General features: G+C 60.2%; 1 protein-coding gene across 3 annotated transcripts; it reads right to left on the reverse strand.

The window, feature by feature from the left end:
- Positions 1 to 1,991: 1,991 nt before the first annotated feature.
- On the reverse strand, positions 1,992 to 24,876 carry PARP10 (poly(ADP-ribose) polymerase family member 10). Of its 3 annotated transcripts, none has more exons than XM_074943634.1 (11): positions 24,809 to 24,876; positions 22,992 to 23,158; positions 22,520 to 22,765; positions 12,519 to 12,752; positions 11,284 to 12,152; positions 10,594 to 10,806; positions 10,115 to 10,241; positions 8,550 to 9,563; positions 3,942 to 4,087; positions 3,103 to 3,277; positions 1,992 to 2,726 (listed from the first exon to the last, which is right to left on the reverse strand). In XM_074943634.1, the coding sequence occupies exons 2-11, from the start codon at positions 23,155 to 23,157 to the stop codon at positions 2,416 to 2,418; spliced, it is 3,501 nt and encodes a 1,166-aa protein (XP_074799735.1). In that variant the 5' UTR covers position 23,158; positions 24,809 to 24,876; the 3' UTR covers positions 1,992 to 2,415. The 3 variants fall into 3 exon arrangements, with proteins under 3 accessions (XP_074799735.1, XP_074799733.1, XP_074799734.1); XM_074943632.1 differs by having other exon boundaries at positions 10,115 to 10,244; XM_074943633.1 differs by lacking the exon at positions 24,809 to 24,876 and adding an exon at positions 24,667 to 24,716 and having other exon boundaries at positions 10,115 to 10,244.
- Positions 24,877 to 25,937: the final 1,061 nt, after the last annotated feature.

Raw genomic sequence — 25,937 nt, forward strand, 5'->3', positions numbered from 1 at the left:
CGGTGTTTCGCCTTACGCCCCCTGAAAAGCTCCTGCACAGTACTTTAAGTAAAACACTGAAAAGGGATGCCCCCCTCCAGCCACCGCCTCGCCGCTCGCCTCCTCAGCCCCCCGCCCCCCAGCCACTGGCCTCTTCACCCCGCCCGCCCGCCCGCCCTGGGGAAGCTCCTGTTGGTGCTCAGGATTGGGGTGGGGAGGGGCAGGGGGTGCGTGAAGGGGTGCAGGGGTCAGGGCGGGCAGAGGGCTGGGGGTGTGGGCCGGGGTCCTGGGCTGGGGTTGTGGGGGTGCTCACGGCAGGGGGCGGGAGGGGATATGCCCCGATTCCAGCCCCTTCCCCAAGGCCACGCTCCCTCCTCTTCTCCACCGGCTCCTCCCCGGAGCAGTGAGCGCGCTGCGGCTCCGCTTTTCCCCCTCCCCTCTGCCGGCGGGCAGCGAGACGGGGAAGGGGGGAACGCAGCAGGCTGGGGCAAGAGGCCGGGGAGGAGCCCAGCTGCCGGCAGCATCAAGCTTCTGCCCCCACAGGAGAGAGCAGGGGGAAGGAGAGGAGTGGGCTGGGCCGGGGCCCCTTTGGACCCGGTGCCAGTGGTGCCCTGGTAAATCTGGTATTGTCGCCACTGCCCACCCGCCCTCCTGCCACCCCCCCGCCCCGGCTCGCCTCCCACCCCGGCTCGCCTCCTCAGCCCCGCTCCCCCGCCACCGGCATCTTCACCACGCTGCCCACCCGCCGGCCGGCCGTTGGCTTGCCCCACCCCGCCGCTTGCCTACACCCCCCGCGGGCCGCACAGTGAGCCCATGGGGGCTGCATAGGGCCCTGGTCTTGGCCTTCGCAACATCCTTTGACCGTGCATTGTGTGAAGAAATACTTCCTTTGGTTTCTTTTAAACCTGCTGCCTGTTAATTTCATTTGGTGACCCCTAGTTCTTGTGTTATGGGAAGGAGTAAAGAACACTTCCTTATTCACTTTCTCCGCCCCAGTCATGATTTTATAGACCTCTATCATATCCCCCCTCAGTCGTCTCTTTTCCAAGGGGAAAAGTCCCAGTCTTATTAATCTCTCCTCAGACGGAAGCTGTTCCAGACCCCGAATCATTGTTGCCCTTTTCCAATTCCAATATATCTTTTTTGAGATGGGGTGACCACATCTGCACTAGGGATGTAAATATTGGTCTAAAAAGTTAACCGGTTAAACAAATGAAATTATATCATTTAACCAAAGTGACGCCAGCAGGCCAGGGCCAGAGGCCTGGCTGGCCACCAGGGTTAACGTCCAGGTAACGGTAAAACTAAGGCCAGTAGTTAACCATTTAACCTCTTACATCCCTAATCTGCATGCTGTAGTCACGATATGTGGGCATACCATGGATTTTATATAAAAGCAATATGTTCTCTGTTTTATCATCTATCCCTTTCTTAACGATTCCCAACTTTCTGTTTGCTTTCTTGACTGTCGCTGCCCACTGAGTGAATGTTTTCAGAGAACTCTCCACCCTGACTCCGAGATCTCTTTCCTGAGTGGAAACAGCTCACTGAGACCCCATCATTGTACATGCAGAGGTAGGATTATATGTTTTCCAATGTGCATTACTTTGCATTTATCACCATTGAATTTCATCTGCCAGTCGGTTGCCTAGTCACCCAGTTTTGTGAGATTCCCTTGTAACTCTTCAGTCTGTTTAGGACTTACACTAGTGTGAGTAATTGTGTGTCATCTGCAAATTTTGGCACCTATTTACCCCTTTTTCCAGATGAGTTACGGGCGGTCAGCCATAGCACTGCCCCCGCACAGCCCCACGCCCAGTGCGACTCCAGGCAGTGGTAGCAGTAGGCTCTTATCCCCAAGCAGGGGAGCCACACAGCACACAGAGCCGGCCTTACAGCTGCTCCAAGGAGGGACCCCCCCAGCCGCCTGGAGCCCAGGGACGCAGAGGGAGAGGCTCAGGTTGCCATCTTTATTCCATGTCTGGGTTCCAGTGCTCTCCATGACTTGTGAGGTTCAGGCTCCTGGTCCCGCCCCCCCGACAGAGCCGTGGCACCAGCCCTTGGGCGCCATACGCGGTCAATGTCCGAGAGGCTGGGAATGGGGTGCCCCTTAGCTCCAGTTTGAGGGGGACCCACCATGCAACAGAGCCGGGGGACCCAGAGCAGCCCAGCTCCCTGTTGGACTGCCAGGGCCATGCAGCTCCAGAGTTGCTCACTGGGCAGGGGCGATCCCTGGCCTCTCCACAGGGCACAGCTCGGCCAAGGAGCCCAGTACCAGGCCCCTTCTCCACTCCCAGCCAGGCTGGTGCAGGGAAGGCCCAGGGCAGGGGAGCCGCAGGCACAGAGCAGCAGAGAGGGGCATGAAGGCAGGGTGCGAGCTGGAGCAGGGTATTCCCCGCAGAGGGCTGGGACCCAGCCCGGCCTGCGCCCAGCGGCTCAGCGGGGCGCCGGAGGCTTGGACAGCTGGCAGGTGATGAGGTACTGCGGATAGGCCTGTGTGTCATTGAAGATGACGAAGATGGCCGGCTTCTTGGGGTTGTCGACCACGCTGTCATAGCGCAGCGGGGCCTCGGCTGCCTCCTTGAGGGGTGGCGCCCGCATGTCCTGGCTGCCCGCCGTGTAGTCCCCAGTCAGGGTCATGGCCACGAAGACGTATTTGTTGCCGTCGGCGCTGCGTGGAGAGTACTGCTCCTGCACCGACAACACGGCATTCACCGCGAAGTACACCCCGTGCCCGTAGAGCATGGCTGCGGAGCAGGGAGGCAGAGGGTTAGCACAGCAGGCTCCGGGCTGCAGCACCCACAGCAGAGCCTGGATAGGGGGCCAGCTGCCACCTGCAGCAGGACAACCTGGCCCTGGGAGCCAGGACTCCTGGGTTCTGACCCCAGCTCTGAGAGGGGAGTGGGGTCTAGTGGTTAGAGCAGGGGGGGGCTGGGAGCCAGGACTCCTGGGTTCTATGCCCCACTCTGGGAGAAGTGTCCAGGGCTGGAGCAGGGATGGACTCTGCCAGGCAGAGCCGATTCCAGAAACATCAGTTCCCTCCTGGGCGCGGAAGGTCTTGGAGCCCCCAGTTCCACACGCGCCTGGCCCCTCCCTGTGCTGCTCCCGCCCCCGCCTGCTCACCGTTCTTGCCGCAGAAGCTGCGGTTGAAGCCGTGCTGGCAGATCTCCCGGCTGGCTTCCTCCGTGGTGCCGTGGAAGAGGAGGCGCTCCACGGCCTCGTGGCCACACGCCTTCTCCATGCAGGCCTTCTTCAGCTGGTACTGCTTGTACAGCAGTGGGTGGATCAGCTTCTCCACCTGCCGCAGGGACACGGGTCAGCCAGGCCCAGCCAGAGCAGGCCCCTTTGCCGCGGGGAGGGACAGGCGCCCCTACTGGGGCAGCTCCTGAGGAGTCTGGGTGGGGGGGTGGTACCAGCTCACGCCCAGGCTCAGGCAGGCCCTGCCCCAGACTCCCAGAGCAGTGGTGAGACTGGGGAACACCCCTTCTGGCAGCCTAGAACAGCCAGGGAGTACTGGGGTACCAGGCTGCCTCACGGTGACTGGTGCAGCCAGCAGGGGGCGCACACAGGACCACAGGGAGCAGGGTCCCAGGCACGGCCCATCCTTTCGGAATGACACTGCACCAGCATCAAGTGGCAGGGAGTCCCACAGGGTAACTGTGCTTGGCTGAGAGGGTCCATCTTAGTTGGTCTGGAACTGTCCGTGCCACAGCCTGCCCGGGGCCTGTGCGAGATGGGCGAACCCCAGCACCCACCCACCTGTCTGGTGACCAGTGGGGACGAGGCTGCTGCAGTGTCCCATCAATACGCGGAATAAACGTTCTCCCACCCACTCCTTGTGCACCGGTTCCCCTGCTGCACGCTGGGACTTGGGCAAACGAAATCCGACAGCCAGCCCCCAGCACAGCCGTCGCCCTGGGGCGGGCAGAGCAATCGGCCCGTCTGCGCTGCCCCCCGGATACCTTCACAATGCGAATCTTGTTGTGGAAGTCCTCCAGCGTGTCGTAGAACCGACGCACGGTGTCGCGGAACTCCTCCGAGCCCTGGCCCAGCGGCACCAGCTTCACCGCCTCGTCCAGGTCCAGCGCGGGGCCCTTCTCTTCCGTGGCTGTGGGGGTGGGAGGGGACAGGACATCACTCAGCAGGTGGATACCAGACCCACCGCCCCGCACGCTGCAGCACAGCGCCCCCTAGCCTCACGCTGGGGCATTGGGATCAGCACTGACTGAGGGGAGAGCGCCCCCCACTGAGCACCTGCACCCCGCAGCACAGCACCCCCTAGCCTCACGCTGGGGTATTGGGATCAGCACTGACTGAGGGGAGAGCGCCCCCCACTGAGCATCTGCACCCCGCAGCACAGCACCCCCTAGCCTCACGCTGGGGTAACAGGGCCAGCACGGACAGAGAGGGGAGAGCTCCCCACACCGACCCCCACCCCACTGCCTGCAGCACAGCGCCCCCTAGCGATGCATTGGGGTCACCCATGGAGTGCAGAAGGGACCATTACAATCTAGCCCAGGGTTCTCAGCCTTTTCAGGGTGGCAGCCCCTTCATCAAAGGGCCACCCCCCTCCTTACCTTTACAAAGAAGAAAACAGTCTCTGAGCCACCAAATAAACTCCAGAGACTTCTGCACGCACGAGGCCAGCAAGGCTGACAGAGCCGACATGGCCCCAAAGGCTCAGGGTGCGCAGAGGGGCTGCTCCACAACTGAGGAGAAGGGCTTCCAGCTACGCAGCGAGGGGAGGAGGCTGGGACAGACCCGTGAGATCTCCATGCCTGACTTTAGTGCAGGAGGAGGAAACTCAGCTCACGGAGGTGTGAGTACAGGGATGAGAACGGAGCCCCCGCTGACTGGAGCAGCAGCAGGCAGGCGTTCCCGTGAGTGAAAGGGCCCTACTTAATCTGCCTCGGAAACTGGGCAAGGACCAAGGGACACAGCTGAGATGCTTGTACATGAATGCAAGAAGGCTGGGCAATACAATGGAGGCTTTGGAAACATGGATGCAGGCGATCACACTGGGAATTACAGAACCACGGTGGGATCGCGCTCAGGGGTGGACCTGGGCTGTTTCGGAGAGAAGAAAGAAAGGCCGATGGAGTAGCATTGCATAGCAACGGAGCTGTAAAGGAAGATGAAACGACAGTGTGGACAAAACTGAGGCTATTTGGGTCCAAATCACTTTGGGGGAAGGGGGATTGTGGGGTTCCGTGGGGGACAGTGTTAGAGATCTGCTGTAGACCCCCAGGATCAGCCCTTGGTATGGACAGAGATCTCGTTAATATCATTAGAGAAACACTCTTGGGAATTATCTCACAATGAAGGACTAACTTCACAGATATAAACTGGAGGATAAATGCTAGTAACACAAACAAACCAACCAACCAAAAGGAAGTATTTTGTCACACAACACACAGTCAACCTGTGGAACTCTCTGCCAGGAGATGTGGCGAAGGCCACAATATAATTGGATTCAAAAAAGAACTAGATAGGTTCCTGGACGATAGGTCCATCAATGGCTATTAGCCAGGATGCTCAGAGATACAACCCCTTGCTCTGGGTGTCCCAAAACCTCTGACAAATTGGGACTGGATGACAGTGGATGGCTCACTCAACAATTGTTCTGTTCTGTTCTGTTCATTCCCCCTGAAGCATCTCGCACTGGCCTCTGCCAGGGACCGGACCCTGGGCTAGATGGACCATGGGTCTGATCCAGTCTGGCCGTTCTTATGTTCTTAACATTGGTAGGTCCCACTTACTCCTGGATGTGATAGATGACAGATTTCTACACCAAATAGTCACTGAACCAACAAGAGGTGATGCAATTTTGCACTCCATTTTGGTAAGTAGCAAGGGCATCAGAGAAGAGCTGGTCACAGAAAAAGAACCTCAGATCGAGTGGTCACGTGCTGAAGATCTTTCCATTTAATTTAAACTGAATCAAAACCAGGCCGTCAACTCTGGTTTTTGATTTCCGAAAGACAGAATATGGGAAACGAAGGGAGTTTGTTAGCGAAGTCGGCTGGACTGAAGAGCCCAAGGATATAAATGAAGAGGCAGCTTGGAATTTCTTCCAATCACTCTACAAAACCATCTGCAACTGGCATTCCCAGTAATGGGAAGAAGCTTGTAGGGAAGGGCTCCAGGCCCACCTCACACAGTTGTTGGGAGTCAGCAAAGAGTCCCTGGGGAGTGAAAAAGGGGGTCAATCAGCAAGGAAAGGTACATTGTGGGGGTTGGGAAGAGCAGGGATAAAGGGAGGACTGCGGGAAGTGAAGCTGAATTAGCTCTTGCCAAGGACATTCACACGCAATAAGAGGGTTTTTTAGTCCCCTCAGTAATAAAGGAATAAGGAAGGATGAGGCTAGGCCACCTGCGGTGGGGCTGGGAAGGAGATTAAAGACACTCTAGGTACGAACATCGTGGCTGGGTTTTCAATCCGGACAACAACAGGGACCATGCGCATGAGGCTGGATGGCGGCACAAAAGGAAACTCCGACCGCTGTGGTGGAAGAAAACCTTGCTGGGTTTAATGCGCTCAGCTCCGGGGCACTGGGTCATGGCTGTCCCAGAGGACCGAGAGAACCGGCACAGGAGGCTGCGAGTCCGGGAGCAAGGCGGGGTAAGAAATCCAGCTAGTGGGGGTGGGACCATGTGCCTGGAGAACAGCTGATGTGCAGGTATTTAAGAAAGGGACGCAAAGCGACCCGGGCAATTACAGACCCGTTAGTCTGCCCTTGGGAGCACACAAGGCTTTAGAACCAACGGGGGAGGAAAGCAGAACAAAATTCCTGCAGGTCCGTGGGAAAGAGGCCGTAATGCAGCTGGGCTTACCAAGGCAGCCCGGGCCAGACTCACCTGTTCCCCTCGGAACAACTCCGTTCTTTTCTCAAGGAAGGAATACGGCAGACCCGATACACTGGGATTTCAGGGCAGCCTTTGGCACAGGAAAGCGAGTTACATTCGGGAAGCTGGGGCTCAGTCGGAGCCCGGTACGGTGGGGAGGACCTGGCCGAAGGCTTGTGCTGCAAGATGAACTATCGCCCCGCAGGGAGGTGACCTGGGGAGCGTCTCCAGGATCGGCCTGGGGCCCAGTCTCCTTCAGCAGCAGGAGCGTGCGAATGAAACGGGCCGATGGGAAGCCGGGAGGCCTGGTCAATCTGGGGGGCAGAGGGAGATTGGAAGTTTCCAGGAAGATCCGGAGCGACAGGAATAGGATGAAATTCAATAGTACAAGGCGCAAAGGCAGGCATTTAGGGTCTAATGATAAAAATGTCTTCTCCAAGCCGGGGGCCTGTCAGCTGGCAGTGACAGAGGAGAGACCTGGGCTGGGGGCTGAGGACAGGATGGCTACGAGCCACCGGCGTGATGGGCTGTGAAACAGGGAAATGTAGGCCAGGGATGTAGCAGGCAAGGTCTTTCTAACCGAGAGACAGAGCGACAGTGTTACTGCCATGGAGCGAGGCCCGGAGGAGACGCGGGTTGGACACTGCACTGTTCTGGACCCCAAGCTCAGGAACGGTGCGCTCCAGCTGGACCAGGTGCAGAGAGGAGCTATGTGGATTAGCAGAGGCATGGAGGGCCAGTCTGATGGGAGCAGACGTTGGCTTGTCTGGCCAGGCTGAAGCAGGGAGCGGATTGCTCTGTATAAATACACTGGGGAAAAGCTAAGCAGGGCAAAGAGCTGGCACAAGGACAACGTTGGCACAAGAACAAATGGGAAGAAACGGGCCAGGAACAAATTCCGGCCGGAAATCAGAAGGTTTCTGAGCATTCGAGGGGGGAGATTCTGGAGCAGCCTCCCAGCCAGAGCTGTGGGGCAAACAGCTGGAGAATGTAACCGATGGGACCAGACGAGACAAGGGGTGGTTGTGCTGGTAGGGGGAGGGGCTCACTCCAGTTTGTCTCATGTTCCTCAGGGGGTCTGGTTCCCTCCCCCCGATACTCTGGGTTGTATCAGCTCTGTCCTCCGAAGGTCAGGGGTGGCCCCGGCTAGAGCTGGGACATTGGCTGGGCTGGGCCAGGGCTGCGAGCAGCCTGCAGGTGCTTGGCTGGCTGGTTCTCACTCACATGCCCAGGGGCTGACTGACGGCTTGTGTGGGGCTGGGAGGGAATTTCCCCAGCTCAGACTGGCAGGGACCGGGGAGGGGAATTGCCTTCCCCTGCAGCATGTGCGTCCCTTGCCAGAATTACCTGGGGGTCTCTCACCTCGTCCTTCCCCTGCCATTGTGGGGCCCCGGGCACTGGTGCCCCTCGCTGTTTGCTACCCATGGCCCAGCCCACAGGGGTCCCAGCCCACAGGGGTCCCAGCTGGCGTGAGAGTCTCTGCTCTCATTCCGGGTGCTGGGCTAGCATGCAGAGGGTAGGGGTGGGGTGCGAGACACGGGAGCTCAGACTGGACAGCCTGCCTGGAACCCTGACTCCACCCCGTGGGACCCACCAGCTGCCCAGGCCTGGCTGGTCTGACTGCCTGCACGACAGGCCGGAGAACTACCCGGGGCGGGCCCCGCGGGACAGTGCCGAGCCCCCCCATGGCCGGAGGCAGCAGCAGCGGGGCTGGGAGCACGCACCTGTGGGGCGGCCGTTCTCCGGGGCCAGGGGCTCGGTGCGCGAGATGGCCAGGGTGCGGGCACTGCCAATGTCGTACTCCTCCATGCGCTCAAAGTCGATGGCGAAGGGCCTGCCGTCGAAGAGCACTTCCAGCCGCTTCTGGCGCTGGCGCCAGGCCTGCTCCAGCAGGGCACTGGCCTCTGAGGAGTAGGGGGTGGCGGTGCTGGGGGGCTCCCAGCGCACCCAGCGCGCGGCCGGCTCCCCGAGCGGGCGCCGGGCCTGCAGCAGGCGGGGGAGGAGCCGGACGAGGTCGCGGGCGGCGCAGGCCGTGTAGTCGGCGAAGCCGTGCACAGTGGCCGCGGCGTCCTGCAGGGAGATGCGCACGGCGTGCTGGCGCTGCAGCTGGGCCAGGTACCCGCGGCAGCGCGAGGGCAGGGCCCGCAGGCCCTCGCTCACCACCTTCTCCTGGCCCTGCTGCGCCCGCAGCGCCCGCTCCAGCTGCCCCGGCAGCGCGCTCACGTCCTGCTCGTAGGCCGAGTAGATGGTGAGCCGAGCGGAGCCGGCCACGCACAGCGCCTCCTCCAGGGACTCCTGCAGGGCGGCCTGCAGGCTGCGGTCAGGTGCGGGCTCCGCCGAGGCCTGGTGCTGCTCCTGCTCGTAGGAGCGCAGGGACAGCTCCGTGGCGCGCTGCAGCTCCTCCTCCTCCCAGCGCTGGCTGTCCATGGACTGCTGGATGGCCAGCAGCAGCTGCGCCTCCTCCTCCACGCTGCACTCCGACTGGACGGCGGCCTCGGCGGCGCAGCGCTGCTCCTCCTCCTCCTCCCCCTCGCCGCCGTCTGCCAGACCCCTCCGCTCCCCGCCATGCCCCGCCTCCTCCTGCCCCTCAGCAGCGCCAGGCTCCCCCACGGTGTACAGATCCTCCTCGGGGCTGCTCGCTGCCGAGCCCGGGGCCTCCCCGGCAGTAGGGGCGGCCAGCTGAGGAGCCTCCGCCACTTCTCCGGGCTCCAGGGCGGCCAGCAGGCCTTTAATCTCCTCTGTGGGGCGACAGCAGGTCAGACAGGCAGCGCCCAAGCCTCGGGGCAGCCCAGGTGCTGCGGGAGGGGAGGCCTAGCCTCTACCCTGGACCCACTCTGCACAGCTGAGCAAGGGGAAGATTTGCCAGGGTGGACGGGTAGGGGAGTCCGAATGACAACTCCTCCTGCCGCGGCCGGTACCCAGGGCACAGCCATGCTGCCGGCCGTGGGGCCAGAGCCGGGTTCCATACTGTGGGGCGGGCCCTGGGGCAGGCTGCCTGGCCCGGAGAGGCAGCGACAAGCTGCCAGCCACCACACGGCAAGCGCAGGCGAATGGTGCTGCCACCCTGGCCCTGCGTGCTCCCCCAAGGGGGGCTGGGGCTGCAGGATTGGACCCCTGAACAGTGCTAACCCACCCCAGCCGCACAGAGTCAGGAAGTTCTGCCCTTTACCCAGGGCTCCAGCAGGGGGAGGGCGGGCTGCCTGCCCACGCGCTGGGTTCTAGCCGCTGCCCTCCCCCAGGCACAGGACAGAGCCCGCTGGGGGTCCGAGTCCCACGGGAGTGGGCCTACCTATGTTGGTGGTGCACCAGTCAGTGGTGGCGCCGTCGGGCGGCTCCAGCCGTGTGAGCAGCTGGGCAGTGGGCAGGGAGTCTCGGCGGCAGCTCAGAGGAATGGGCTCCTCGGGCAGCTCCAGGTCCTGCTGAGACAGGCAGGCAGGACAGACGTCAGTGCCGCAGACACCAGCCAGGGACCCGGCTCCCTGCCAGCACCCAACCGCCAACAGCCTCTGCCCAGACCAGCCCCCCGCCCCAGCTCTCTACCTGCCCTCATCTGGCTGCCCCAGCCTGCAGGCTCCCCGAGACCTGCACCACCCCCACGGCTGCACACCCCTCCCAGACCCACTGCCCAGCTCACCCACCTGCCGGTGGCTGCCCGCCCCATCCTAATGGGCCAGCACTGAGCCTGGCAGGCAGGGGGGAGGAGCAAGGCCCCGGCTGTGCTCATTCTGGGTCCCAGCCGGAGCCCCGCCCCAAGAGCCACGGCCGTACCTGTGTATACGGGGGGCTCCAGTGGACCTGCTCCAGCCCAATCACGCACTGGAAGCGGCTCTCCAGCTCCCGGAGGATGCTCTGGCCTCGCTCGTCCAGCAGGAAGCGAGCGATGCCGGGGTGCCGCAGGGTCACCGGCTGGGAGCTGATGGTGCCCAGCAGGCTCTGCAGGAACTCCGCCGCTGCCCGGCACGCGCCCGCCTCCCCGCTCAGCTGCAAGAAAAGAGATGGCGTGAGGCACTGGTAGACTCTGCACCCGGGGGTGCTGGGAGGGGTGCAGCACCATCCCTACTCCGCGCCCGCAGGGCGTGGGAGGGGGACAACACGTGCAGCGTCAGCTCCCCCCCCCGGGGGGCGTTGGGGGACGACGACACGTAGTGCCAGCTCCCCTGTGGGGTGTTGGGGGGGGGAACATGCCAAGGGTCACGGTGAATGAAGCTGGCTGCAACCTCCACCCCTTTCAATCCAGCTGGGTGCAGACTACAGCTCCCAGAATGCAGTGCTGGCGTGACCCACGTGACCTGCCCGCACTGGCTGCTGGGACCTGTAGTCCCCCCAGGCTGCATGGCCCTAAATGAGCCGCAGGGGGCCATGGGGCAACAGCCCGCAGGCTGCCCAGAAACAGCCGTGGGGGCCCGGGGCCATCCCGCCCCGCCGCCCATGCCCAGCCCCGCGCGCCCGGCTGCTCACCCTGAAGCCGGTGACGTCGGTGCCCTCCAGCGGCAGGAGCGTGACCTCGGCGATGCTGGCCAGCAGCTCCTGGTAGTAGAGCTGCAGGTAGCGCAGCATCCCCGGCTCCATGGACACCAGGCTCTCGTCCAGCGCGGCGTCCTGCAGGAAGCCCTGCAGCTTCTCCCTGTTCTCCTGCTCCAGGCCGCGCAGCGTCAGGGCCTGCAGGTGCTCGCCGCCCGGGGCCAGGCGCACGGAGCAGCAGCGCAGCGAGGCCTGGAGCTGCTCCCAGCGGGGCGAGCCCAGGGCATGCAGGTGCTGCGCCGACACCGCCAGGCAGAAGGGGCTCAGGGCCGCGCTCAGCGAGGAGGCGGCCTGGCGGGCGGCCGCAGGGCTCAGCGCCGTGACGCTCAGCGCGCTCCCGCTGGGCGCGTAGCAGGCCGGCAAGCCCTGGCTGCCCAGCAGCTGCTCCACCTCCTCCCGCACGTCGCCGCGCTGCAGGAAGCGGAGGGTCTGGGCCGGGAGCGGCAGGAGCTCCTGGCCCATCCCCTGCAGGGTGTCCAGGAGCCGCTCCTGCAGCTGCTGCCGCCGGGCTTCATCCCCGCCCGAGATCCAGGCCCCACTCTCCTCCAGCCGCAGCTTCAGCTCCGGGAAGACAGCCTGCAGCTCCGGCAGGGCCCCGCTGGACTCCAGCAGCTGCCACTTCGCGGCGTCCTCAACGCTCACGCAGATCGCCGGGGGCCCGCCCTCCTCTGCCACTGCCTCCCCTGGAGGGGCCTCGGCTCCCGCCTCCGGGGGGCGGTCGGGGGGCTCCAGGAAGTCGTAGTATGGGCAGAGGTCAAGGTCGCTCTCCTGGAGCCTGTGGGGCTTCTCCAGCACCCGCTGCACAGCTGCAGGGCAGCGAAACGGGCACATGGGGTCGAGAACTGCCTGGGAAGACGGACACACCCAGACCGCCCAGGGAGGACACACCCAGACTGCCCCAACAACCTCAGCCAGACCCCGCTCCGCTCCCTGCCCCCGCCCCGGACCCTGTACGGGGGCCCGCAGCAGCAGTCTCCTGCCTCTCTGCCTGCAGCCCTGAAGGGTCTGTGTGAGCTGGGCCACGTGCCAGTGCCAGGCTGGAGGCACCCGCCTGCATTCACAGCAGACGCCCCCCTCCACGGCCCGCCTGGACCAGCCTCCAGGAGCCCTCCAGCCCCGGAGCCCCAGCGGACAGCTGAGCGCTGATCCCGCCCTGCCCCAGCCCCACGCACCTGCCCGGTCCTGGAAGGAGACGACGGCCGCCCTGCCCCCTGCCAGCACCCTCACGGCCTGCACGCTGCCCCCGCCGCTCCGCTTGTTCTCAAAATAGAGCTCCAGCAGATCCCCGCTCAGCCCGGTGCCCCGGCTCCACACCAGCACGCTGTCTGTCTGCTGCACCCATTCCACGGCCAGTGGTGCGCCGTCCAGCAGCCGCCGGCGCACGCGTTCCTCCACGGCCAGGAGCTCTGCCAACACAAAGAGCCTGCCACCGCCAGCCCGGCCCGGCCCAGGGCAGAGGGGAAGAGATTCCCCCCACCGCCAGCCCAGCCCGGCCCAGGGCAGAGGGGAAGAGATTCCCCCCACCGCCAGCCCAGCCCGGCCCAGGGCAGAGGGGAAGAGATTCCCCCCACCGCCAGCCCAGCCCGGCCCAGGGCAGAGGGGAAGAGATTCCCCCCACCGCCAGCCCAGCCCGGCCCAGGGCAGAGGGGAAGAGATTCCCCCCACCGCCAGCCCAGCCCGGCCCAGGGCAGAGGGGAAGAGATTCCCCCCACCGCCAGCCCAGCCCGGCCCAGGGCAGAGGGGAAGAGATTCCCCCCACCGCCAGCCCAGCCCGGCCCAGGGCAGAGGGGAAGAGATTCCCCCCACCGCCAGCCCAGCCCGGCCCAGGGCAGAGGGGAAGAGATTCCCCCCACCGCCAGCCCAGCCCGGCCCAGGGCAGAGATCCCCACAGCCCTGCCCAGGGCAGAGCGAAAGAGACACCCCCACCCAGCACCACATCACAGAACTGGCAAGGGCAGAGCGGGGAGAGAGCCCCCTCAGGGCTCCTGGGGGCATCTGCTGGAGGGAGGGCCTGCGGGGAGGCAGCTGGCCAGGCTCCAGGTCACCCCACTTACTTTCTGAGATCAAGAACGCCTGGTCACGACGGCTAAGCCTGGCCACGAGCAGAGCTCAGAGATGCTGCAAGCTCCCACTTCTGCCACCTGCTTCCCAGACACTGCGAGCACCAGGCACTCCCGAGCCAGGAGAGACCAAGCCACCCAGCGCCTGGAGAGGGCAGACTCCAGCCAGCAGCAGGTGCCCATCCCGGGCTTCCCCAGAGCGACCAAAGGAGCAGGGGAGCACAGTGACAGAGACTAGCCCTCTCCCCAGCCTGGTCAGGTGATGGCCAGACATGCAGGAGCCAACAGTGCTGGGAAGGGGTCGCTCCCGTCACCTCTTTAGTTTCTAAGCCATTTGCCTGGGGTGGGTGAACAGAGGACAGGCAGAGGGTCAGAGCCAAGGTCCAGCTCGCCTGGGCTCCTGCCTCTGAAGCAGAAGAAGGTGCGAGAATGCCGCAGGTGCAGATGGGAGACAAGCTGCCCCCCTAGTTAGGAATCAGCCTGCAGGCTAGCAGACAGTGATGGGCTTAAACCCCAGGGCCAGACGCTGAACCTCCCCTCCAGCCGGAACTGTCCCAAGTGGGGATCCTGCTTGTCCATGGACTTGGCTCGCCAGGTTGCGCCACCGCCCTGCTCGCCCCCAGTTTGCAGAGCTGGCTGGAAACCCGAATCCTCTTCCCTGGGAACTCCCACAACCGGCAAAAAAGTCAGAATGGCCCAAAGCTGGAGCTTTCCGTGGAGCAGGAACGCCCCAGTTTGCTTCGGAACAAGTCAAAAGGACATTTCCATTGGAATTTTCAACATGTTTTGGAGTCTCCCTGCACTGCCTGCAATACCAGAGAGCCCTGGCCAGTGGCCGGCCGCCCCACAGCGAGGAAGCCCGAGCTTCTGAGGAGAGGGGGAGCCGCAGAGCTGGGAACCAGTTTCCAACAGAAAATGATTTTGTGGAAAGTGAATTTTCCAATGGAAAGTCATTGACTGAGAACTCCTGACCAGATCCAATAAAACGTATGAAACACCTAGGAACCTAAACGTAAGAACGGCCAGACTGGGTCAGACCAAAGGTCCCTCTAGCCCAGTATCCGTTTGCCGACAGTGGCCAATGCCCGGTGCCCCAGAGGGAATGAACAGAACAGGGAATCATCAAGTCATCCATCCTGTCGCCCATTCTCGGCTTCTGGCAGACAGAGGTTAGAGACACCAGCCCTGCCCATCCCGGCTAACAGCTAAGGCCCTACCAGATTCACGGCCACGAAACACGCATCACAGACTCTGAAATCTGGTCTCCCCGTGAAATCTGATCTTTTTTGTACTTTTACCCTGTACTATATAGATTTCATGGGGGAGACCAGTGTTTCTCAAACTGGGAGTCCAAACCCAAAAGAGAGTCGGGTAGGGGGTCCACAAGGTTATCGTGGGGGGGGGGGGGGGTTGCGATATCGCCGTCCTTATTTCTGCGCTCCCTTCAGTGCTGGGCGGCCTGAGAGCAGCGGCTGCTGGCCGGGCACCCAGCTCTGAAGGCAGCACCCTGCCAGCAGCAGCAGCAAAGTCAGGCTGGCAGCACCAAACCAGGCGACCCTCCCTTCTGCGCTGCTGCCTTCAGAGGCGGGCTCCCAGCCAGCAGCTGCCGCTTTCCCACTGCCCAGCTCCGAAGGAAGAGCCACCATCAGCAGCAGCGCAGAAGCAAACGTGGCAATATCACGACCTCCTTACAATAACCTTGTGATCCCTCCACGAGCCCCTTTGGGGTCGGGACCCCTACAGTTACAACACCGTGAAATTTCAGATTTAAATAGCTGAAATCATGAAGTTTACTATTTTAAAAATTCTATGACAGCGAAATTGACCAAAATAGCCATCGATGGACCTATCCTCCATGAACTTTAGTTCTTTTTTGAATCCTATTATAGTCTTGGCCTTCACAACATCCTCCGGCAAGGAGTTCCACAGGTTGACAGTGCGTTGTGTGAAAAAAATACTTCCTTTTGTTTTAAACCTGCTGCCTGTTAATTTCATTGGGTGATGCCTAGTTCGTGTATTATGAGGAGTAAATAACACTTCCTTATTTATTTTCTCCACACCAATCATGATTTTACAGACCTCTGTCACCTGTTTTCCAAGCTGGAAATTCCCAGTCTTTTTAATCTCTCTGCATATGGAAGCCATTCCATCCCCCTCATCATTTTTGTTGCCCTTGTTTGTACTTTTTCCAATTACAATATATCTTGTTTGAGATATCTGGTTTGAGATATTCAAGGTGTGGGCGTACCATGGATTTATAGAAAATATCCTATTGCCTCTCTGTCTTCTTATCTATCCCTTTCTTAATGATTCCCAACATTGTTCGCTTTTTTTGACTGCTGCTGCACATTGAGTGGATGTTTCCAGAGAACTCTCCACAATGACTCCGAGATCTTTCTTGAAGGGTAACAGCTAATTTAGACCCCACCATTTTGTATGTATAGTTGGGATTATATTTTCCAATGTGCATTACTTTGCATTTATCAACACTGAATTTCATCTGCCATTTTGTTGCTCAGTCACCCAGTTTTGTGAGATCCCTTTGTAACTCTTCACAGTCTACCAGGGACTTAACTATCTTGAGTAGTTTTGTATCATCTGAAAATTTTTCCACCTCACTGTTTATCCCTTTTTCCAGATCATTTACGAATATGTTGAATAGGACTGGGCCCAGAACAGACCCCTGGGGGACACCACTATTTACCTCTCTCCATTCTGAAAACTGACCGTTTATTCCTACCCTTTGTTTCCTATCTTTTAACCAGTTACTGATCCATGAGAGTGTAGCAGTAGGATTTTATGTTTGTATTTTGTATGGTTTAGAATGAAGGGTAAAGAATAATGAGACAATAATGTAGCATGTATTAAATGATTGATGTATGATTTGACCATATCCTGCCAGCCACCCTTTTTGAATAGCAGAAAGGAATGGCCTGATGCATCTCTACCAATGGTGCATCAGCCAAAATGTGTGTGTCTGGACTGATTTCAAGGAAGTAAGAGACCTTTGTTGTAGCTTTAGCATTTTAAAATAAGTAAAAGAATGCCACGATTGTTTCCTTTGCATTGCAACTTGATGTTCCTGTTCAAAATGGTCTGTGCAAATCAATTCTGTTTTGTGTGTGAATGAGGAATGTGTGTTACGAGGTACGTGTGATGGCCATTGCTGAACCAGATATTTTAGGGAGCACCGGAGACAGACACGAGGGCGCCAGGAGACTGGAACACGCCCCTATTGAAATGTCAGAGGTGGACAGATTGACGACTCTAAAGATGAGATAGGCACCTATCAATAAAAAGAAAAGGAGGACTTGTGGCACCTTAGAGACTAACAAATTTATTTGAGCATAAGCTTTCGTGAGTTACAGCTCACTTCATTGGATGCATTCAGTGGAAAATACAGTGGGGAGATTTATATACACAGAGAACATGAAACAATGGGTGTTACCATACAGACTGTAACCAGAGTGATCAGGTAAGGTGAGCTACTGGGGGGAGGGAACCTTTTGTAGTGATAATCAAGGTGGGCCATTTCCAGCAGTTGACAAGAACATGTCAGGAACAGTGTGCGGGGTGGGGGTGGGGGTGGGGGAGGAATAAACATGGGGAAATAGTTTCACTTTGTGTAATGACCCATCCACTCCCAGTCTTTATTCAAGCCTAAGTTAATTGTATCCAGTTTGCAAATTAATTCCAATTCAGCAGTCTCTCATTGGAGTCTGTTTTTCGAGTGAGCAAAGACACTGAAGTGTTCTCCAACTGGTTTTTGAATGTTATAATTCTTGACGTCTGATTTGGGTCCATTTATTCTTTTACATAGAGACTGTCCAGTTTGACCAATGTACATGGCAGAGGGGCATTGCTGGCACATGATGGCATAGATCACATTGGTAGATGTGCAGGTGAACGAGCCTCTGATAGTGTGGCTGATGTGATTAGGCCCTATGATGGTGGCCCCTGAATAGATATGTGGACACAGTTGGCAACGGGCTTTGTTGCAAGGATAGGTTCCTGGGTTAGTGGTTCTGGTGTGTGGTTGCTGGTGAGTATTTGCTTCAGGTTGGGGGGCTGTCTGTAAGCAAGGACTGGCCTGTCTCCCAAGATCTGTGAGAGTGATGGGTCATCCTTCAGGATAGGTTGTAGATCCTTGCTGATGCGCTGGAGAGGTTTTAGTTGGGGGCTGAAGGTGATGGCTAGTGGCGTTCTGTTATTTTCTTTGTTGGGCCTGTCCTGTGGTAGGTAACTTCTGGCTCTCAATCTGTTTCTTCACTTCAGCAGGTGGGTATTATAGTTGTAAGAATACTTGATAGAGATCTTGTAGGTGTTTGTCTCTGACTGAGGGGTTGGAGCAAATGCGGTTGTATCGTAGAGCTTGGCTGTAGACGATGGATCATGTGGTGTGGTCTGGGTGAAAGCTGGAGGCATGTAGGTCGGCATAGCGGTCAGTAGGTTTCCGGTATAGGGTGGTGTTTATGTGACCATCCCTTATTAGCACCGTAGTGTCCAGGAAGTGGATCTCTTGTGTGGACTGGTCCAGGCTGAGGTTGATGGTGGGATGGAAATTGTTGAAATCATGGTGGAATTCCTCAAGGGCTTCTTTTCCATGGGTCCAGATGATGAAGATGTCATCCATGTAGCGCAAGTAGAGTAGGGGTGTTAGGGGACGAGAGCTGAGGAAGCGTTGTTCTAAGTCAGCCATAAAAACGTTGGCATACTGTGGGGCCCTGCGGGTACCCATAGTAGTGCCGCTGATTTGAAGGTATACATTGTCCCCAAATGTGAAATAGTTATGGGTGAGGACAAAGTCACAAAGTTCAGCCACCAGGTTTGCCGTGACATTATCGGGGAGACTGTTCCTCATAGAATATCAGGGTTGGAAGGGACCTCAGGAGGTCATCTAGTCCAACGCCCTGCTCAAAGCAGGACCAATCCCCAATTAAATCTTCCCAGCCAGGGCTTTGTCAAGCCTGACCTTAAAAACTTATAGAATCCTGACAGCTTGTAGTCCATCTTTGTGTGGAATGTTGTGTAGAGGGCTTCTACATCCATAGTGGCCAGGATGGTGTTTTCAGGAAGATCACCGACGGACTGTAGTTTCCTTAGGAAGTCAGTGGTGTCTCGAAGAAAGCTGGGAGTGCTGGTAGCATAGGGCCTGAGGAGGGAGTCTACATTGCCAGACAATCCTGCTGTCAGGGTGCCAATGCCCGAGATGATGGGGCACCCAGGATTTCCAGGTTTATGGATCTTGGGTAGTAGATAGAATATCCCAGGTCGGGGTTCCAGGGGTGTGTCTGTGTGGATTTGATCTTGTGCTTTTTCAGGGCGTTTCTTGAGCAGATGGTGTAGTTTCTTTTGGTAACTCTCAGTGGGATCAGAGGGTAATGGCTTGTACAGAGTGGTGTTGGAGAGCTGCCGAGCAGCCTCTTGTTCATATTCCGACCTATTCATGACGACGACAGCACCTCCTTTGTCAGCCTTTTTGATTATGATGTCAGAGTTGTTTCTGAGGCTGTGGATGGCATTGTGTTCTGCACGGGTGAGGTTATGGGGCAAGTGATGCTGCTTTTCCACAATTTCAGCCCGTGCACGTCGGCGGAAGCACTCTCTGTAGAAGTCCAGTCTGTTGTTTCGACCTTCAGGAGGAGTCCACCCAGAATCCTTCTTTTTGCAGTGTTGGTTGGGAGGTCTCTGTGGGTTAGTATGTTGTTCAGAGGCGTGTGGGAAATATTCCTTGAGTCGGAGACGTTGAAAATAGGATTCCAGGTCACCACAGAACTGTATCATGTTCGTGGGGGTGGAGGGGCAGAAGGAGAGGCCCTGAGATAGCCCAGCAGAAGAATCTGTCCTAAGAGTATAGCTGGATAGATTAACAATATTGCTGGGTGGGTTGAGGGAACCACTGTTGTGGCTCCTTGTGGCATGCAGTAGTTTAGATAGTTTAGGGTCCTTTTTCTTTTGTAGAGAAGCAAAGTGTGTGTTGTAAATGGCTTGGCTAGTTTCACGTCAAGAATTATAACATTCAAAAACCAGTCGGAGAACACTTCAATCTCTTTGGTCACTCAATTACAGACCTAAAAGTGGCAATTCTTCAACAAAAAAAACTTCAGAAACAGACTCCAGCGAGAGACTGCTGAATTGGAATTAATTTGCAAACTGGATACAATTAACTTAGGCTTGAATAAAGACTGGGAGTGGACGGGTCATTACACAAAGTAAAACTATTTCCCCATGTTTATTCCCCTCCCTCCCCTGCACTGTTCCTCACATGTTCTTGTCAACTGCTGGAAATGGCCCACCTTGATTATCACTACAAAAGGTTCCCCCCTCCCCCCACTCTCCTGCTGGTAATAGCTCACCTTACCTGATCACTCTTGTTACAGTGTGTATGGTAACACCCATTGTTTCATGTTCTCTATGTATATAAATCTCCCCACTGTATTTTCCACTGAATGCATCCAATGAAGTGAGCTGTAGCTCATGAAAGCTTATGCTCAAATAAACGTGTTAGTCTCTAAGGTGCCACAAGTCCTCCTTTTCTTTTTGCGGATACAGACTAACACGGCTGCTACTCTGACACCCATCAATGGGGACAAGATAGCTGTGATCAAAACCAGCATGGGATAACTCCCTGAGAAACTTGATGAAACAACAAGATAAAGGATGAGAAGGACAATTTAAGAAAAAAAAAGCACCGAAAACAAGAATTTTATAGACCTCAGTCATATCTCCCGACGAAGGAGGACAGGTCCATCAATGGCTATTAGCCGGGATGGGCAGGGGTGGTGTCCCTAAACTCTGTTTGCCAGAGGCTGGGAGTGGGCGGCAGCGGAGGGATCACTCGATGAATCCCTGGTCTGTTCATTCCCTTTGGGGCCCCTGGGATTGGCCACTGTCGGCAGACAGGAGACTGGGCTAGATCAGGGGTGGCCAACCTGTGGCTCCGGAGCCACATGCGGCTCTTCAGAAATTAATATGCGGCTTCTTGTGTAGGCACCGACTACAGGGCGGGAGCTACAGGCACCAACTTTCCAATGTGCCGGGGGGTGCTCACTGCTCAACCCCTGGCTCTGCCACAGGCCCTGCCCCCACTCCACCCCTTCCCACCGCCTCCCCTGAGCCTGCCATGCCCTCGCTCCTCCCCTCTCCACCTGCCACCTGCCACCCCTTCCTGCTCACCACGAAACAGCTGCTCGGGAAGTGCGGGGAGGGAGGGAGAGGTGCTGATCAGTGGGGCTGCCGGTGGGTGGGAGGCGCTGGGAGTGGGAGGAGCTGACGTATTACTGTGGCTCTTTGGCAATGTACATTGGTAAATTCTGGCTGTCGCTCAGGCTCAAATTGGCCACCCCTGGGCTAGATGAACCTTTAGTCTGACCCAGTATGGCCATTCTTATGAATTCATTTAGTTTCTCTGCAGTGGCCTTATCCCCCTTGAGTGCTCCTTTAGCATCTCGATTGTCCAGTCGCCCCACTGGTTGTTTAGCAGGCTTCCTGCTTCTAACGTTCTTAAACTTTTTGCTGTTACAGCTAGCCAAAGACTCAAAAAGTTTTTCAAATTCTTTTTTGGCCCTCCTAATTATATTTTTACACTTCACTTGCCAGAGTTTATGCTCCTCTCTATTTTTCCCAATAGGATTAAACTTCCGCTTTTTAAAAGGATGCCTTTTGGCCTCTCATGGCTAAACAACAAAGTAAAACAGCACTTTTTTGGTTCTTTGTGGTTTTTAATTTAGGGTACAGATTTAAGTTGAGCCTCTGTTATGGTGTCTTTAAAAAAAGTTTCCATGCAGCTTGCAGGGATTTCACTTTTGGTGCTGTACCCTTTAATTTCTGTTTAACTAACCTCCTCCTTTCTGGGTAGTCCTCCTTTCTGAAATTAAATGCTACCATGGTGGGCTGCTGCGGTGTTCCCCCCGCCCACCCAGGATGTTACATTTTATTATGTTATGAACCTTAAGACTCCTGCCGTGAACCTTAGGCCATGATCCAAATGGATCGTTTAGCTTCTCTGGGGGCAGATGTCTGGAGTGGAGATCGGACTAGATGACCACAGTGGTCACTTCTGGCCATGGGACTGCTGAATCCCCAGGCTTTGCTTTCTGTCTCCTAGCTAGGTTCCAACCCATGAGGATACTTCGCCTCTCGCTCCATGACGAGTCAGCTTCTCCAGCAGCCTCTTGTGCGGGACCTTGGCTAAGGCCTTTAGAAAGTCCAAATACAAGTATGTCATCATCTGCATTCTCCTTTAGTTGCTTCTTGACTGAAACATCCGAAGAACTCTAAGAGCCCAATGAGCTGCTCTTCCCATTCGCAGCACCTGCGCTGGCGAGATCCTGTCACATATTGAACTTCCCGGGGTTCTGTGATTCTAGTTTTAAGATAGGGCTTACTGGTCTCGAACACCCTGAATCTCTCCTAGAGCCTTTTAAAAGAATAACTAGCCTCTGGAACAGCAGCTGGTTTGAGTGAGATTATATAATTTTGACAGAAGCTCAGCTACTTCAGACTTAAACTCTTTCCCAGCTCTTGACTGGACCAGCGGGGCTAGTGGCTTACTGCTCCTTAGAGTCTCAGTTTGCTCCAGCACCCCTCCTGACACCCCGATCTATGAGAGCACCTGACCTCCGTTACCAGGGGCATGTCTACACTACAGCGGCACAGCTCCAGCACAGCCAGGGAATTCTTCCATTGACCTAGCTGGGTGTACGGGGGTAGGTCAGCTAATGACACAGAGGGCAGGAAATTTCCCACAGCCCTGAGCAACGAAGCTAGGTCAATTTCAGTTTTAGGTGCAGACCAGGCAAAGGGGAGAAGAGATTGGGGGCAGAAACCTTCCCAACATGCTCTGCGGTGAGCACTGAGCAAAGAAATCACTGGGCTTTGCTGATGGGTCCCCTGCGGACCCAGCAGGCCCGATTTCTGGCTGCTGACAGACAAGCAAACCATCTGGTTGTTAATCTACATCTTTAACTGCTCTCCAAACTCCATGCTGGCCCCGCGAGCCTCCCCCACACCTGCTGCCTCCTGTAGACCCCAAGAAATGAGGTGTGGCCTCGAGGCAGGCTCCTCCGGCCACTGCCTCCCCCCATCAGCCCCAGCTGGGGGCCAGCCCCTACCTGAGTCACCGAGCGGCTCTGGCAGCTGCACCAGGGCTTGGTCCCCGGCTGGGCTGCGGTGGATGGCATAGCGCCCGCTCTCGCAGTTCAGCACATACTCCACGTAGAGCTCCAGGACGCTGCCGTCGGTTTGGGGGTTCAGGCCCCGGAGAAGAACCTTCCCATAATCCTGTGGGGCAGCTGGGCGAACTGCCAGCCCAGTGTCCTGCAGGATGTGGCTGGGCTTGGCAAGGACCCTCTGTGCATCTGGGAGGGAGAGACAGACACCGTGAGCCCCGCTGCCCTGCACAGCAAGGAGGGGCTGCCCCATCCCACACACCAGCGGCTCCGCTCCCCCAGAGCCTCCCCGGCACTGCCCCGCCCCCAGTTGCGGTGTGGGTGCCCCCAGCCCAGGAGGGGCCCGAGGGAGGGGGGCTAAGCCCCCAGGCCCGCACGCGTGTCCCTGCTCGGTGCCCCTGCGCCCCACACTCACCCTCGGGGCTCTCGAAGGTCAGGACGGCGCGGCTGCCCTGGCGCCTGCAGTCCAGCACGGGGCCGCCCCCCGAGCGGCGCCTGTTCTCGAAGTACAGCACCAGCAGCTCCTCCTCCACGTCCGGGGGGACCCCCAGCACCTCCAGCGCCCGCAACGCCTCCGCCATCCTGCACGGGCACCCGCCGCTCAGCCGGGGCAGCGCTGCGCCCAGCGCCCCACCCCCACGGGTGCCAGAGACACGGGCGGCCCCCCGACACTGGGGCGGGCCCCCCCAAAGCCCCCGGCCGGCCCCCCCCCGACACTGGGGCAGGGCCCCCTCCCACAGCCCCCGGCCGGCCCCCCCCCCCGACACTGGGGCAGGGCCCCCTCCCACAGCCCCCGGCCGGCCCCCCCCCCCCGACACTGGGGCAGGGCCCCCTCCCACAGCCCCCGGCCGGCCCCCCCCCCCCGACACTGGGGCAGGGCCCCCTCCCACAGCCCCCGGCCGGCCCCCCCCCCCCGACACTGGGGCAGGGCCCCCTCCCACAGCCCCCGGCCGGCCCCCCCCCCCCCGACACTGGGGCAGGGCCCCCTCCCACAGCCCCCGGCCGGCCCCCCCCCCCCCCGACACTGGGGCAGGGCCCCCTCCCACAGCCCCCGGCCGGCCCCCCCCCCCCCGACACTGGGGCAGGGCCCCCTCCCACAGCCCCCGGCCGGCCCCCCCCCCCCCGACACTGGGGCAGGGCCCCCTCCCACAGCCCCCGGCCGGCCCCCCCCCCGACACTGGGGCGGGCCCTCCCACAGCCCCCGGCCGGCCCCCCCCCCGACACTGGGGCAGGGCCCCCTCCCACAGCCCCCCCCCCCGACACTGGGGCAGGGCCCCCTCCCACAGCCCCCGGCCGGCCCCCGACACTGGGGCAGGGCCCCCTCCCACAGCCCCCGGCCGGCCCCCCCCCCCCGACACTGGGGCAGGGCCCCCTCCCACAGCCCCCGGCCGGCCCCCCCCCCCGACACTGGGGCAGGGCCCCCTCCCACAGCCCCCGGCCGGCCCCCCCGACACTGGGGCAGGGCCCCCTCCCACAGCCCCCGGCCGGCCCCCCCCCCGACACTGGGGCAGGGCCCCCTCCCACAGCCCCCAGCCAGCCCCCCCCCCCGACACTGGGGCAGGGCCCCCTCCCACAGCCCCCAGCCAGCCCCCCCCCCCCGACACTGGGGCAGGGCCCCCTCCCACAGCCCCCGGCCGGCCCCCGACACTGGGGCAGGGCCCCCTCCCACAGCCCCCGGCCGGCCCCCCCCCCCCCCGACACTGGGGCAGGGCCCCCTCCCACAGCCCCCGGCCGGCCCCCCCCCGACACTGGGGCAGGGCCCCCTCCCACAGCCCCCGGCCGGCCCCCCCCCCCCGACACTGGGGCAGGGCCCCCTCCCACAGCCCCCGGCCGGCCCCCCCGACACTGGGGCAGGGCCCCCTCCCACAGCCCCCGGCCGGCCCCCCCCCCCCCCGACACTGGGGCAGGGCCCCCTCCCACAGCCCCCAGCCAGCCCCCCCCCCCGACACTGGGGCAGGGCCCCCTCCCACAGCCCCCGGCCGGCCCCCCCCCCGACACTGGGGCAGGGCCCCCTCCCACAGCCCCCGGCCGGCCCCCCCCGACACTGGGGCAGGGCCGGCCCCGGGCACCGGAGGGCCCCCCAAACTCACCCCCGCCCCACCGCGGCGGACCCGGGCTCGGACCCAGGCAGGCCAGAAACGAAAGTGAAAGGGGGGGGGGGGACGCCGCGCAGCCTCTGCCTGGCCCCGCCCCCGGCCCCGCCCCCAACTCCTGCCCGACCCCCGGCGCCACCTGACCGCGGGGCCAGCGCGGCCCGTGCGCAGACGTCAGGACGGGGCCGGTCGCTCCCAGCGTGCACTGCGGGGGGCGGGGCTCCGGGGGGTCTCAGAGCTGGGGGCGGGGCTGCAGGCCGGGGGGCGGGGCTCCAGGGGGGGTCTCAGAGCTGGGGGCGGGGCTGCAGGCCGGGGGGCGGGGCTCCGGGGGGGTCTCAGAGCTGGGGGCGGGGCTGCAGGGCGGGGGGCGGGGCCGAAAGAGGTCTCAGGGCTGGGGGCGGGGCTTTTGGGGGGGTCTCAGAGCTGGAGGCAGGGCTGCAGGCTGGGGGGGGCGGGGCTCCGGGGGGTCTCAGAGCTGGGGGCGGGGCTGCAGGCCGGGGGGCGGGGCTCCAGGGGGGTCTCAGAGCTGGGGGCGGGGCTGCAGGCCGGGGGGCGGGGCTCCGGGGAGCTGTGGGGGTGGGGGTGTCGCTGACCCTCACTGTGCAGCTCCTTGTTCAGTGTTTCCAGACAGTCTCTGGTTCCTCACCCCAGGCATGGGGGCTGCGGGTCTGTCATAAAGCTGCTAACTCTTCACACCCTATAGTTTCCCTAGCTCCTTCCCCTGACCCCCAGCTCTGCAGGCAGCACGGGCTGCAGGGGGGGAAGCTCCACAGGTGGGTATGGAGTTGCTGGGAGGCACAGGGGTGCTGGGGGTACAGGGATGTGGGGAGCTCTGCAGGTGGGTATGAGGATACTGGGGGTACAGGGGTGCTGGGGTGTACAGGGATGTGGGTGGATATGGGTGTGCTGGGGGGCATGGGGCGCTGGGGTGTACAGGGATGTGGGGAGCTTTGCAGGGGGTACAGGGGTGGTGTGGCAGGTGCAGGGACCTGTGGTGATAATTGTTCCTATACGTGGACTCTAACTGGGAGCTCAGCCATGAGCAGTGAGTGAAAGTCGATAAAGTCCCGCTGACCTGGATCAATCGCTGCTGCTGAGGAGAGGGGCGAAAGGGAGCCAGAGCCTGGACCAGTCCAAACACACCGGCCTGTCGAGAGAAGCGTGGCTGAGCCGGCCAAGGCTCTCGATCGCACACAGCTGGGAGCCCAGGATCACAGGGGCAGGGTACATAAATGGCCGACACTCTGTCTCCTGGCAACTGATGGCCT

This window comes from Natator depressus, chromosome 2, assembly GCF_965152275.1.
Source record: "Natator depressus isolate rNatDep1 chromosome 2, rNatDep2.hap1, whole genome shotgun sequence".
NCBI classification, from domain to species: domain Eukaryota; kingdom Metazoa; phylum Chordata; order Testudines; family Cheloniidae; genus Natator; species Natator depressus.